Source organism: Ciconia boyciana, chromosome 6 (assembly GCF_034638445.1).
Source record: "Ciconia boyciana chromosome 6, ASM3463844v1, whole genome shotgun sequence".
Taxonomy (NCBI): domain Eukaryota; kingdom Metazoa; phylum Chordata; class Aves; order Ciconiiformes; family Ciconiidae; genus Ciconia; species Ciconia boyciana.
The window spans coordinates 59881602-59896751 of NC_132939.1; the positions used below are offsets into that span (position 1 = coordinate 59881602).

Sequence of the window (15150 nt, forward strand, 5' to 3'; positions counted from 1 at the left end):
ATTATTTTTTATTCTCTGCAAAAAATAACTGCTTGAGGAACTACTGTCAAACTGGAGGACAAGATTAGCACCTTAAAACTGTCATATGTATAATGTATATTTCTTTTCTACTTGCTGGTATTTTAAAAAATATTAATCATGAGTGAGATCAGTCTGGTATGGAATTAATCCAAACATACTACAATGCATTTGAATACACTTTTAAAAGTCCATGTTTCTGTTGTCCTCCTTCTGAGGAAAATGTATCTAATTATTCCTCTGCCAGTAGGTCTGAGTTTATTCTGTGGTCTGAATCACCTGGCTACAAGCCAGTGTCAAACTAGAAATCCTCTGGATGCACTAGCATGGTGCTTAGCCCAAGCTGAAATTCTTTGCGTTGCGTTCAGAGCTGACTTGGAATGTGGATGCTAAGAATTTGTGTTGGCTTGCGTGATACTGACCACAATTAGGGAAACCTTAGGAGATATTTAGCAAGCTATTGTGAAGGTATCATTTACACACTATTTTAGTATGTCTGGTGCTAGAATATCAGATACCTGCTTTAGTATGCAGCTTAAAGGAATGTAAATAAAATTCTTTTTCACTTAACTATTCACTTCACATATTAAATTATAAATGTTGGTACTCAAGAAAGAGATAAGTGTCCAGACTGGAGTACGGCTAAAATTCAAAGGGTAGCACATTCAAGAGCTCAGAGCCTTGAGACCCTCAATGTTGGTTTATAAGGAAACCTTTAAGTTCGGCAACAGCAACATTTCTCCATGTAGGACTTGTTTCTTTCCATGTTCTGCCCACATAGTAACCAGTTTAGCCTGCCTTAGTCATTGTTACTTGGTCTGATGATAGTCTGGGATATGGCTGCATGCTTACAATATTGCATTCTGACACTGCGAAAGCTAATCCTTGTATGTATTGATATTGCTGATTGAATCTACCAGGAGGTAAGTTAATTTGTAAGCCTGGGGTTTTACACACGCTGTCTCAATAACCAGTGATGAGGGGGGAAATGGAAAAAACATAGAGCAGAGTTTTTTCATGATTGTCTTGATGACAGATGGCAATATCTTTGATTTCCTCAAGCTGTGTTAGCAAAATCAATTTTTAAATGGTTTATGTTTAGAAAAAAACCCCACAAAAGATGGTTGGCAGATTCCAACAGGAGGCTTTTTGGTGGTAACAAGTACTGGAGAGGATGTGTTTTGCCCCCCCCTTACTTCTTCTTGCCAGCTATTTTAGTTTAGTTATTTTAAGCCAAACTGTGTTTTACAGCTATTTAAACCTATTTCAACACTTACTGGAACTTCCTGGTTCAGTCAGGTTGTTAAGGGCATCCTGGAAACACACCTCAATTTGTTTTTCCCTGGACAATATGGTTAGCCTCTTTCTGTTGCCTACTAGGAGTTGAAGGAATTAGTTACCTGTTGTGAGCCATTTTTTTTCTGGGTCGCATTGAGCAGCCATGGCTATACAAGAGCCACAGATATTTCCAGTGTAGAACTAGCCAATTCAGGTCTGGACAAGCATTATTTGCTTAGTCCCCCAAGTCCTAAGCATGCTAGTGATTTCTAGTACAGTTTCAGTATTAGTTGTCATGTAACCTTCTTTGGCTTTGGAACAGCTGTTTCACGGAGCACAACTAGCAGCATCTGCACTGCGAGGCATTTAACCCAACTAGCGTAAATGCATCAAAGGAGTCTGGGCACTGGCAGGAACCTCGACCTTGACATGTTTTGATTCAGATTAATTTTCTATATACTGGTCTCTAGGGAAAGTGTTCTTACCAAGAGAATATGTGATACTTTTTCGATTGCTGTCTTGTGGAAAGGAACTTTCACATCCAGTCTCCAGTCTTTGTTACGAGTATATGGAAGCATATTAGTAAGCCAGATCTTAAGCTGAGTGTGGACAGGAGGTACCTAAAGACAAAAGAAACAATGACCTTATGAATATAAAATTATTTGATTGGTAATACATTCCTTCAAAGGAGGAGGATGTATGATTTGTTTTGCCAGTCAAGTAGTACCTTTGGTTCCTTTTCTAGTGTGTTCTTTAGCTTTTCAGTTTTGCTCTGTCAGTTGCAATGGAAAGGTCCATTAGGAGCATCTGAAAGAGAGACAACTGCAAATTTAACTTTGTTCAGTTCCATGATATTTTCTAAATTCTTTTGGTAATAATAGTGCTAAAATTCTGGAAATTTGTTATTAGAAATACCAAACAAAACCTAGATGAAAATCTACATCAAGAAGAGCCCTCAGTGGTTTGCCAGGCATGTAACTCTGGATTAATGATCTGGAGAGGTCAGTTGCTGGAATAAAAAGTGCGTGCAGAAAATTGATATCTACTTGAAAATTTATGAGTACAGTGCGAGACATCTGTGTGCTTTCTAATGGAATAATTAGAGTGAAATTCTCCACTGCTGCATTAAATTCAGATTTAGTACATCAGTATCTCCCAGCATGAGAGAGGTTGACTCCCTGTAGGGTAAAAAGATAGAGATCCCACTGCTTTTTAAAAACGGAATACAAGTCTATTTCTGATTATCCTGTATCTCTTGAGCTCTCATGAAGAGGTACAGGAGATAAAATACTACACATACACGTCTTGCCAACATGTAGTAGAAGCAGCTAAAAAGCAGAATTGGTTGTGCATGTACAAGGGTAGAATGTTGCACACAGGTTGATGGAGAGAAGTTGGTCCCTAGTAACAACTTCTAGTAAACTTCTCCCAAAAGAAGAATAACTTACAATTCTTCTGCATCTTTACCACTTCCCCAATTCATTTAAAAATGTATTTATTCATTTTGTTTGATACTATGTTAGTGCCAAGAGGTCCCAATTGGAAATTAGAGCATCTAATGAGGCACTGTACAAACTCACAACCATGTTATTGTTTGTGCCTTGGAGAGTTCCTGTTTTGTGTGAGTAGAGGAAAAAGATCGGACTTGGGCACACCTTGAGTTTACTTTTGCATGTTAACTGTGAACTAATGGCCAAATCTCGTGGCTCTGCTCTTAAAACATTCATTCAGGCCATCCCATGGTGTGTTTCCTTTTATACTTATAGCTAACAGCCCTTCCCGATTTTATTTTCTGATTACCATCGGTCCAAGTGAGAGGGTGTGACTGTGTTGGTAGCCGATGATTAGTATGTCCAGGCAAGTTGCTTCATCTATTTAATGGGACCATGCCCCTGCATTTATGGTTCAGTACACAGCTTGCTTTCACAAAGTTGTAATTTTGCAAATGAGACATATAAGTTTGTTTTAAAACACCAACATAAAAATAAATAGTTAATCTTGAAATATGTTAGATTACTCAGTGATTTTGAGACACAACAAAATAAAAGACTACTAGAACATGATTTTGCTACTTGGCTTATCAAATTGACAGACTTTAATTAATCGTTACAGACTTTCAGTATAACTGAAACCACATGATTAAAAGCAAATGCCTAAAAGGGGAAACGAAGGTTGCATGAGGCAGAAGGGTTTTCCCCCTCAGTGGGGAACATTGAATCCACATGGCTAACCAGAAGGCAAATGCAAAATAACTTATTTTCTTGTTTTGTACTCAACTGCTACTTTTTTTTTAAGAAGTGAAAAATCATTTTTACACGTCGGCACTATATGATAATAAACTATAAAGTTAGATTTGGAATTTAACTGTAGGTGGTAGCAAAAGTAGTTTCTTATCTCAAATATTTGTGTTATCATTTGAACTTCACAACTGATTATGGGGTTCTGGCTAAAATTCCTGCTAGTCCAAATTAGCTGTGATGATGTAAAGTGCTATGTATTTCTTGCATCAGATTTGAGGTAGACTGGGAATTATGTTCTTCTTTATATTTGTAATATACTGAGGTGCTTGCAATGTCCCTCTTTTGGAGAATACCAGCCTTTCTATATATTTTTTTTCTTGAGTATTATATTTCATGCCTTTCTAAAATCAACTGGGGTTGTTTTTTTTTTTTCCCCTTTGTTTTCTTAAAAAGTCTCAACCAGCAAGCACCTTCAGGACGTGTGGCTTATTCAATTTAGGAAGTAAGGGTGGGAATTTTAAAAGTGCTTAAGGGGTCAGAAGTGGTAGTTTTGCTTACACTCTTGAGGGCTGCTGCTATGGTTATGGGCACATAATAACTTAGGCTTTTATAACTGATTTATGTGAGCTTGGAGCTTGCTAATGCTGCTGTATCTCACTATATTAGATTATATAGATTTTATATATATATATATATATATATAAAATCTATCTCACTCCTGCTCCATGTGCGCAAGAGTACTGATGTTTTTCTAGGGGGGTAAGTTAGTTTGCTGTTACCCAATGATAAATGCAGGCACATGAGCAGCCACTTGATTCACACCACGTTGTTGTTGTGCCCATATTTTGTTGCTTAAGTACTCTGACACGAAAGGTTTTAAAAAAAATTTAGATGAGCACGCTAACAATTCCTTTTTTTTTTTTTTTAAATAATTGTGTTGTTAATTCTGATAGTGCTCTACTATTAATACTTACGCAGCACTAAAGATTTTTATAAGTGCTTTATAAATACTTGGGCTATTCCTCTAAATTGTCAAGGTTTGTGTTATCAAAATATTTGACATAAGTGAAACTTGTTTATATTGGAAATGCATCTTATTATCAATATATAATCCTTGTTTAATTTGCATAAATTAATGTATTTTTGTTATTTTAACTTGTAACTTACTGTTTTATAAAGCGAGTGATAGACAGTCAAGCAGAGAAACTGAAAGAACTGGACAAAGAAATCCGTCCCTTCCGACAGAACTGGGAGGAAGCTGACAGCATGAAAAGCAGTGTAGAGTCCCTCCAGAACAGAGTGACTGAGCTGGAAAGCGTTGATAAAACTGCAGGGCAAGGAGCTCGAAATACAAGTAAGTGTAAGCACAATGGACTGGAGTACTCAGCAGCGCTGTCAAGAGAAGAATTATGTCCTTTGAATGGCACTCCCATTGTGATTTTTATGTGGAAGCATCGATAATGCTGATGCTTCTGATTTTTGAATAGGAAACTGCGTAATCCCTTTGATGCGGCATTACTTCCATGCTGTTTCTTAGGCTTGATTCTTGTCTTTTTTGTTTTCTTGACCCTTGTCTTGATTACAGCATTAGTTCATTATAAATAGTTTCTCAACTGATCTTTGACAGCTAAGAGCTTTCAGCAGCTTCTTTAAATATAGTCTCAGTATATTGTCAAGTCTTCTTTTATTACTCTTCTCCCCCATGAATGGATCAACAGTATGGTTATCCACCTGAAACCACCTGTCCTGATATTTGTTACAGAGGTATATTTGATCCAAAGAAAACCATGAGATCTGCTTGAGAATAAGGTTATTGTCGTGTGTGCTGAATAGAGTGAAAACTGGAGTTTAGCAAGATAGTGTAGATCATATGTACGTGTTTAAATGATTGGGACAAAGAACAACGTTTAAATAGATCTGTATAAAACAAACCTGCCTCAGTATTGTAGGTTGGCCAATTTTGCCAGTGTGGGAAGACAAAGAGCAACACTTTCATGTGAGGGAAAGGGGACATTAAAAACAGCCCTCCCTCCAAACAAATAAGTGACCATATAATGCAGAGCTAAGCTTGAATTTTCCATTCTTTTATGATGAACTTTAGACAAGGTAACAGCACTACACTTCTGAGACAAGTAGTGTCTGAGAAGAATATTTTCAGTGATCAGCGGTGCTTCTGAATTTCAGAGGGATTATGTAGAATGTGTGATCACTTCCAAGGTCTTCACTGCTAATAGCAATCTACAGATAATGCTACCAAGTCTCCTCTCAAAAAATGGAAGCCTCTGTAGTTATATTGCTTAGTGACCAGACAAAATTTACGTTAGATTATTTGAATATTTGACTTTTACTGCATGTGTGATTAACATTCATGTTTGTAAAAATCCCAGTTAACCTAGATACTAGATGGCAAACTGTTGTCTGTGGAAATTGCTTCATCGGTGACCAAATGCACTTTGATTCTTGGGGAGGAAAATTTTTTCATATACAATAGCATCATGGGCAATTAATTTTTACAGTCTTTAGGAAAAAAACCCACTTTCCTCACCCTCATCCTTTCTGTTTTCTAACAGGCCTGCTAGAGACACAGCTGAGCAGACATGATCAGATGCTGAGTGTTCATGATATTCGGCTGGCTGACATGGACCTCCGATTCCAAGTTTTAGAAACTGCCAGTTACAATGGAGTATTAATTTGGAAAATTCGAGATTATAAACGTCGGAAGCAAGAGGCAGTCATGGGGAAGACTCTGTCCTTGTACAGCCAACCCTTTTATACTGGATACTTTGGCTACAAGATGTGTGCCAGAGTTTACCTTAATGGAGATGGCATGGGAAAGGGGACGCACTTGTCGCTGTTTTTTGTCATAATGCGTGGAGAATACGATGCGTTGCTTCCTTGGCCATTTAAACAGAAAGTGACTCTCATGCTAATGGATCAGGGACCGTCTCGACGCCACTTAGGAGATGCTTTCAAGCCAGATCCAAACAGCAGCAGTTTCAAGAAGCCAACTGGAGAAATGAACATTGCATCTGGCTGCCCGGTCTTTGTGGCTCAAACTGTTCTAGAGAATGGAACGTATATTAAAGATGATACTATTTTTATTAAAGTCATAGTGGATACATCGGATCTACCAGACCCCTGACATACAATGGGGGAGGCGGATTAAACAGAAGACAACTCCGTTTGGGGGTTTTTATATCAGTTTGTCTTCAATCAGAGGTCCTAAAGCTCACAGAACCACCTTGTGGAACAGACAGAAGAGTTTGAAGGCATAACTGCATAGGGTCCAATTGCGAAAGTAGCAACACATTAAGAAATCATACCATGGTATATTTTTTAATAGAACTAGCAACACTTAAGCTCTGAAGAATCACTTATCCCTCATGAGGATAATGATTATGGTCAGAGAGGATTTTTGTTTTTTAACTTATTAATGATCTAGTCAATTGAAGGTGAAAAGACATATACAGTATGTGCTGAATAAATTACTGACTTTTATTTCTTTAAGCTAGAATACAAAAACAAAAAAACTTTACACGTGGGCTAGCTGGAAATTGTCAGCATGTTAAAAGAAGAAATGATGAAGTAATGTTGCAATTATGATATTATTTGAAAAACTGAGGTGCAATCTTGTCTGAAATATAGTATATTGTCTTTTTAAGGCCTCATCTGGTCTCTGTTTTAAGAATTACTTTGTCAGAAGATCTTGGAAAAGTATCCATGTCTTCTCAAAAGTATCTGAATCAAAATCATATTTTTATTTAAAGTTCTATTGTTACAGAAAACATTTTATTTTAAAACTGTTGATAGACTGATATTTCTTGGAAGAAAAATAGAAGATATCAAACACTGGTTATCACTTGTGATAGGAAAAAAAACTATTCAATTCTGTTATTTCTCTTTAGAAATGTAAACCTACAATATATGTCGTAGTTAATGACACTATTTCAAAATTAAGGAAAAATCACTCATGGATGCTGTGCATCATTATCAGATTTATAATTGTTTTCACCCTAAAATAGGGGATTTGTTGAACTTTGGAGTTCTAAACGGAATCCTGTACATTTTTTAAAGTTCTGCCCCATGCTTTCCAATCAAGCTATATATGTTGCACATTATGCTGTCAGCAGTATATAGTATTTTCAGTATTGGGGAGGAGGATTAGTGCTGAAAAAAGCCTATATGTTTGTTCTGTACTAGCAGCCATTGCTTCTTAAGGACAAATCAGCAATGTCTTAATACAGTGATGGTGGCTTGCATGCATACATGTGCCTTAGATGTGCTGTGCTGCTTATAAACCATAGCTTTTTATTCAGATTAATTCTGATATCTGAAACGGTAGTTTAATTGGACTTCAGGCATAATGTTTCGCCTTGTCTTCAGAGCCCTTAGGTACCTTTCCATGTACAAAATAGAAGCCAAAGCCCATTTCTTTGGCTTCTGGAGCTTCTATGACTTGGCCGTGGTGGAATCCATCTTATTCAGGTGCCAAAACGTTATGCTCAGTGCTCCTATGGAGCTTGGACTAGACAGTCTCCATGGCCACTGTGAAGGCAGGCGACATTTCTTCTCTAATGCCTGTGGTTGTAAGGTGGCATCACTTGAAACGGACCCATCTGAGGACTCTGTGGGGCTGTGAATGTATATGCTCATGACAGCTTTTCGTAGCAGACAAGCATCCTAACAGGGAATGCACGGGCTTCTTTCTTATAACAGCCTGAACTGTAGTGGAAAGCATTTGCTAGCCCTGAAACATGCTGATTGCAGCCTGCTGTGTTCATCTGCTTCTATTTAATAGCCTGTGACAAGCAAGTCTAGAGACTTAGCCTGACTGTGGTGCTCTTAAAAATCCAAGAACCGCTTAAGCAGGGCGGGCTTGCACCACTGTGTTTTTAGCCTTCATGGGCTTGAAAGAAAATGTTGCATCTCAGCCTTTAATGTCAGGTTGTATCAGTTTTCTGCTTTTTGAGGCATAGTCACAATTTTTGTCTAAGGTGCAGTTGAATTCATGCCTTTGTATTTCAGCTTGTTTTTGCCGTTGTCTTTTTTGGCTGTGCCTTCACACACAGTGCCTGCAAGAAGTATTTATGAATATACAATGCATGCTAAGTGGTCTTCATGGGTTTTCCAGGCACCTGCTAGAATACTGCCTGCTGCTGACTGTCGCAACCGTCAGCAGCAACTTGTCTTCCTTTTCTTGCCTTCCATTGTCCAGGTACTGTACTCCCTTTATGGTACATAGCTGTCAACAGGTGCAAGCTCAAATTTGGAGGCATGTGCTAGCATTTACTTTCTAGCACAGAAGGAGGACGTTCTGCACAAGAGATAAATATCTATAGATATACCCGCATCTATATCTCTAGATATAATTATATGGCACTTGCAGTTTTATGCAGGCTGCATAAGCAAACCCATCACTTATGCTTTAGGGAGAAGGTTCGCTCAACTTGTGTCATTTTAATACTTGTGAATGTAGGCAGCTGAGCTTTTGTGTTTGTGCATCACAGAATTTTACTGAAAACAGGATTCCCAAGTGGAAATGTCCAAAGGACTCTCCTCCCATTGCTAATGCATGTCTTGTAAACTTAAATGAAACCGTTTGGCCATCTCAAAACAGTTTATATCCTGTTTCAATCTGGGACTTGGAGGAGACTTCTAGTATAAGCAGGGCCCAGCATATTCTGCAGATTTGTGACTACAGTTTCCAACTCCTGTGACAGAATTGCGCTTCTAAATCCAGGCTCTTTAAAAGAGGAGGAAAAAAGAGTTTCCAGCCGTTGTGATTGAAAGAGGACTTTGAAACATGTGAAAAGTGTAAACTAATAGGGAAGTCTTCCTGAGTCTGCACACAGCCTAAACTAGTAGCTTTAAGAGATCTGAATATCTCCTCTTAGTGGGATATTGACTCAGAAACTTCATAGAGAAGTTTAAATATGAACACTGCTAACTATATTAATGCCGATCACTGTAGCAGAAACATCAGTCACTGTTGTATTTCACAGATCTCTATGCTGCTTTCCACATCTCCCAAGTGCCAAAAGCACCAGCTGCCAGAATCTTCAGCTTCACTTGGGCAGCTTTTATAATGCAGTAATGTGCTATCGATATAAAAATATTTTTGCATATATGCTTTTTATCACAGTTAATAAAATGGAGGCCTACTGCACTTATTTTTTAAAACTACATGAAGCTGCCAGAGAATTTCCAGTTTGCCAACCTTGTGTACTGTGAAATCCAGGATCTTGCTACACAAACGTAGACACCGCCTGCTGTGGAATACCTGAAGCCTTGACTGTAACACCCCTTTCTCCGCAGAACTCGCGGGCCATCTCTGTAGAGTTCTTACTGTGTACATAGAAATCGGTTTCCTCTGCTTTCCAGCAAGGAGTATGTAGCATTCTGTGAAAACAAGGCCACTGTATATTCTCTAAATTGAAGGGAAAAGATACCTGGTGCTTTACTCAACACTTCAAATTATTTAATTTTTTCTCTCATCAATGAAATGCCCTTTATCCTTTTTTCTGTATGTTCCTGACCCAGATATCCAAAGTTTTCTAGGGACTCTCTGTTTAAAGTGATCCATGGGACAACAGTCTGCCCCCCCATATACTCTTGAATCCCGGCTAATGTGGTGTGCCATTATTGCAAGGGCGTCCCAGAGTATTTGCATTACTTTGAACAGAGTTTCTTCAAGGGAACCTTTTTTTCCTCTGCTTAGTAATTCTTAGCAGCGCACAACTGAAGTCTCTTGCTGGTATTCTTTCTTAATGATGATGCTCCAAGTTATGTACAAACCTCTTCCGTTTCCAGCTTTCTCTAGGGAGATTCCAGTGTGTGACAATCTGGATGTTGCCCTTTTTGTACGCTCTTCAGCACAGGGTGAGTGCATCTGTTACCTAGAAAGTCTTGAATTCTAAACAGGATGAAACTATTTGGGTGTTTAAAGACCAACCTGCGATTATGATGCATGACATGTCTGCATTACTTCTCTGATCTAATTAAAGGGGTCTTGTTTCAGTTACTGTCTACATGGTACACCTTCAACTGCTGACTTATAATATGCAATGTTGATTTCAGCCTTGTACTGTAAATGTTGTTCTTCACAAAGAGAATGTGCAATAGGAAAAGGGGATGATGGGTGGCGTAATTTTGATGGGAAAAAAAAAATGTTGTGGGTAACATGCTAGCTTTCTTATAAATATGAAATACAGTTTATTTCCTTTTCCCGTGGGTTTTCCTACTTGGAAAAGGAAAGTTGAAGATATGTGCCTGTTTCTGTGCCTGGTGAATTTCTCAAATGCAAAGGTAATAGAGATTTGTGTTAGTTGTGATTTAAGTGTTGGAACCCATGAATGTTAGGTTGTGATCGTATCGCTTGTGTTTCTCGGCTTGCCACAATTATGGCTTGTTGAGATGGAGTTTAACAGCTACCACCTATTTGTATCTGTATTCCATCATGTGGGATAGGCATTTCACCAACAACGCAGTGTTTCTGTTGTTGTTTTGTTTTGTTTTTAAAACACTGGTGCTGTTTGGTCCAAGACAGAGAAGCGTGTGGGGAGTGACAAGAAAAGTTGCCTGCACCGCAGAAGAGTAAAAAATGTGACTGCAGTATTGATGCCTTGATATGATTTAACTATGCAAATATACAAATAGGTGAGGAGGAAAAATTCTTGGGTTGCATACCTAATCTCTTAGTTTTTGCTCTGTAAATTACTCGTACGTGGGTAGGTACATACATATACACACAGACATGCATGCACATATATATGCAAAGTCTTTACGTAGAAGTGATGAAACAAAACCCTTTCCTCCAAGTTATACTTGATCAATTGGTGCAAATATAACTTGCTGCTGCTAAGGGAGGATCTTGGCCAAGGGCAAACTTCGGATTCACATCTTCCAGGTTTGAAGACCTGTATATAGCAAACAAGCAGTTTGTTTAGCCTTTCTGAAGACCTTGGAATGTCATCTAGGACACATGTCCTTCCTCATACTCCACTAATTTGGAGATTGCTGTATTTTAAACAAACATGGTGATGGGCAACTTGTTAATTGCAAATTCTTTAATTTGGGAACAAAAGATAATAAAAAGCAGCTGGACCTCTTCCTGGAATTCCTATTGTGTTCAGTCAATACCTCTATATTCTGGTTGACCTAGAAATCATAGCTACTGCAATAACAACGATCGGTTTGGGAATTCAGTCTGTCTGAGAGTAGTTTTTAGTGCTATGTACAGCGTAGGAAGCACTTTGCATCTGCATACATGTTCTTCTTATAGCAAGTGCTCTTTGTCTTTTCTGGAAAAAGGAAATAAAGGATGAGATGTGAAGTGACTTGCCCAGAGTCACAAAAGGAATCTCCTGGAGCCGGGACTGAGAGAGAGGTTCCAGTTCCCTAGTGTTATCTTAAAATCACTAGGTTTTACTCTTTTAATACATTTGTCCCTTTAAAGGAACCGAAAAACAAGTTGACATACCTTAAAGACCCACATCAGGGCAGTAAGGGCTAGAATTAAACATACAAGCTGTCATGATTTGGGGTTGTACGTGTATGGTAGCCCAGATGTTGCGCACTACTTGGCGGTGCTTCGCACGGCGTGCAGAGTGGAAGGCCAGCGCAATGTGTCGGGGTGAGTAACAGCAGCAAACGTGTCCTGCTCTATTTGTTCAGAATCACCCAACAAAATAAGTCTTATTTGATGCTCCTCTTAACTGAGGAGGGAGAATACCATTTTAAAGTGAAGTGGGTTCATCTTTGTTCTACCAGCCTGTAGCATGACTGACCATTTCTTTCTTGTGGGGCTTTCTCTCTTTTTCTTAAACCAAAATATGGAGGGCTTAATTGTTCTTTCCTGCCTCTTAATCCAGGCCTTTGCTGAGAAGCACCAGATAGGAAGGTTGCGGAAAACTTTGGACTGCTGATTCAGGGACATCCTCTTAAGATTTAGAAGAGTAGAGATATACAATACGTAAGGGATCTGACTATTCCTATTTCTCTTCTAATTTGTGGTCAAGACTGCAGCTTCTGTCTTCCATTTCATGATCTTAGTGTAGATACTAGGCTGTGTTTGTTAAGGTTTTTTTCCCTCCAAGTTAGGATTAGTTCCTTAGGGTTCAAATACGTTCTAAATTTCACAGAGAAGCACCTGAACCAAAATCCTGGATCCAAACATCCCAGACTTGATGTGGAATTCAAATCTGGATCCCAACTCTGTGGCTTACTAACCTACCTATTTAGGGAAGGGTTTGTTGTCTCTACGTGGTGTTTGTGTTTTTGGTCCTTTGGAACTAAGCTTTTAATTTGGTTGCCAGTTCTGCAAGGACTTTTTAACTTCTTAGCAATGCCGGTGTTCACACGCTCCATTGCTGGCAGTGCGATGCGTAGTGATAAAATTTGACTCTGTCTAAGGGTTACTGAGATAAACCAGCATTATCATTCGTAAAGGTCATTTTCTTGCATAGTGTTCTGAGCTTTCGATTTGAATATAGCTCATATCTGAAAGGACACATCTTCCAACTATGACCTGCGTCACTGGCAGAGAGTTGTATAATCTGTACTTGTGGAATGGGAAGGTACAAGCTTCCATCGTTGCTGATGCATCATGTGATCCACCTATTTTGGTTTTCTTATAGCTGTTGTTTGGTTTATGTATTTTTTTTTTTCAGTTTTATAGAAAAAAAAAACAACAGGGGAAGTTCAGGATTTTTTCTACTAGGTATAAAACTCCAATGATTTAGTGGTGACTAGAGAGCTGTGAAAAATACCCCAGTAGGAGATGATGGGCTAAACGTAGGTCCATTTCTCTTAGACAAGTAGGATAACCTTTAAGATGCATGGAACAACGTAATAATCGGGAAAACTAAAGCTGACATTTGTTTCCAAGAAATTCTGTAAGAAATATCTATGGAAAAAACATCAGTGATCGAGAATAATGTACAAATTAACGTGTTTGAAACTTGTGTATCCATTTCTTTAATCTCATACTCTTCAGTGAACGGTACACTTGTGTTTAGTTTTATGATCAAAAACAAAGACCAAAGAAGGCCAACCTCATTTGATTGTGTATATTCTGCCTGTCTTAATTATCAATAGCTGTAAGGATACAGTGCAAGTGATCTGGTAACCAGTGGTTCTCGTCCTTTTCTTTTAAGGGGAAAAACAACTTTAAAACGTATAATTTATTGCTCAGCAATAACCATGTTGTTAAAATAATAATAATAAAAAAGGAATTAGCAACATGTCTTAATTTCCCAATAGCATTATTATATGTTGTATTTCAGTTTATTGTATATTGTGTTTTTGTATTTATTTGTGTTTGGAGGTCTTGCTATGTCTTTTTGTGTTTAAATGCTAATAAACAAGGATGGTGTGTAAGAGTGTAGAATGCCAAACTCTGAAATGCTAAACTATGTTATTAAAGGAAAAATAAATCTAAGTAGGAAATCATATTTTTTAAAAAAACCCGGTGTGTTGAATTTGAATGACTGCTGTTGACTTGCAAATGGCCAAGGTGCATCCTTTCTCCTCTGAACCCACTGTACACGTTGGCTGTTCAGTGCTTTACGCTTACGCACCTGATAGACCTTTATTGTGGCTTTTCCCTTCCTCTTCATGGGAAACTTGCCGTAACTTTTGTCAGAGTCCTATTTTCCATGAGATAACTCTGCTAGAATAAACTAGGCGATGATGTTCATCCTAACGTCAGTGTCAAGAGTCCTCGTGCAAATAGAGTAGAAATAATTGAAATGGCTTTTCGTGCATTTATGGTACACTGCTTTCCCAAAGAGGTGTGGGGAAAGGAGGGAGAGTGTGGCTTGAACGTCTGAAAATGTAGCTTTATTTTTTTCTTCTCCAGTGTCATTAGTGACTATTCTTTCCTCAACTTGGAAATGCATGTCAGGTGTGTGTTTGAAATCATGGAACACAGTGCAGTCTGTAAAAGCAGCACGCTGTTTTGAAATGAGTGAAGCAGTAATATTTCTACCACACTTCAGATTCAGCCTAGTGATGAAAGCCCTGATCCCCAGTGGTGGTGTATGAAGCCTGTGACTTCTACCGAGCACTATGCTGATCTGTTTGTCCTTCCGTTTCTCCTTCCCTCCCACCCCTTTCTTAGTGAAATTCCCATTTGCCCTCTTTCACGTCACTGCAGGGGTAATACTGGGTTTAGCAATGCGGGAATGTCCTGCCTGCGCTCAGAGGCAAGACCGCGGTGTCTTGGCAAAAGCCACTGCCGTGCTGCCAGCACCCAACGTGAGTACGACCTGGCCAGCCGATACTGGCGTTTGCAGCAGGTAGTCTAAAAGTGCTGGGTGGCTGAGTGCCTTTTCTTGATGCAATGGGGACGCCAAAGAAAAGGCAAGTGCAGGAAGGTGGGCACGGTGAGAGGGAAGGGTGGCTAAGAAATGCCGTCCTTGCTGCGCGCAGGATGTGCTGAGGTGGATGTTCCCCTCTGCTGCCGAGAGCAGTCACTGGTAGGTGACTCTGGATGCTCCGGCATCCCCTGCCCTGCTCATCACACTTTCCACTCGTACTCCCACGGCTGGCACTCGAGGCTGCACCGCGTGAAGCTCTTCACATCTCCTCGCTGTGGAGCATGAAAAGACGGTCG

General features: G+C 39.1%; 1 protein-coding gene across 13 annotated transcripts in view; it reads left to right on the top strand.

Moving 5' to 3' along the window:
• The window catches only part of TRAF3 (TNF receptor associated factor 3), a 72055-nt gene extending 58082 nt beyond the window's left edge, over positions 1 to 13973 (top strand). For all 13 annotated transcript variants that reach the window (XM_072864619.1, XM_072864618.1, XM_072864628.1 and 10 more), the window contains 2 exons: positions 4716 to 4890; positions 6107 to 13973. In XM_072864619.1, coding sequence (XP_072720720.1) covers positions 4716 to 4890; positions 6107 to 6678 — 747 coding nt within the window. In that variant the 3' untranslated portion in view covers positions 6679 to 13973. The remainder of the gene's footprint in view (positions 1 to 4715; positions 4891 to 6106) is intronic.
• The last annotated feature ends 1177 nt before the right edge of the window (positions 13974 to 15150 follow it).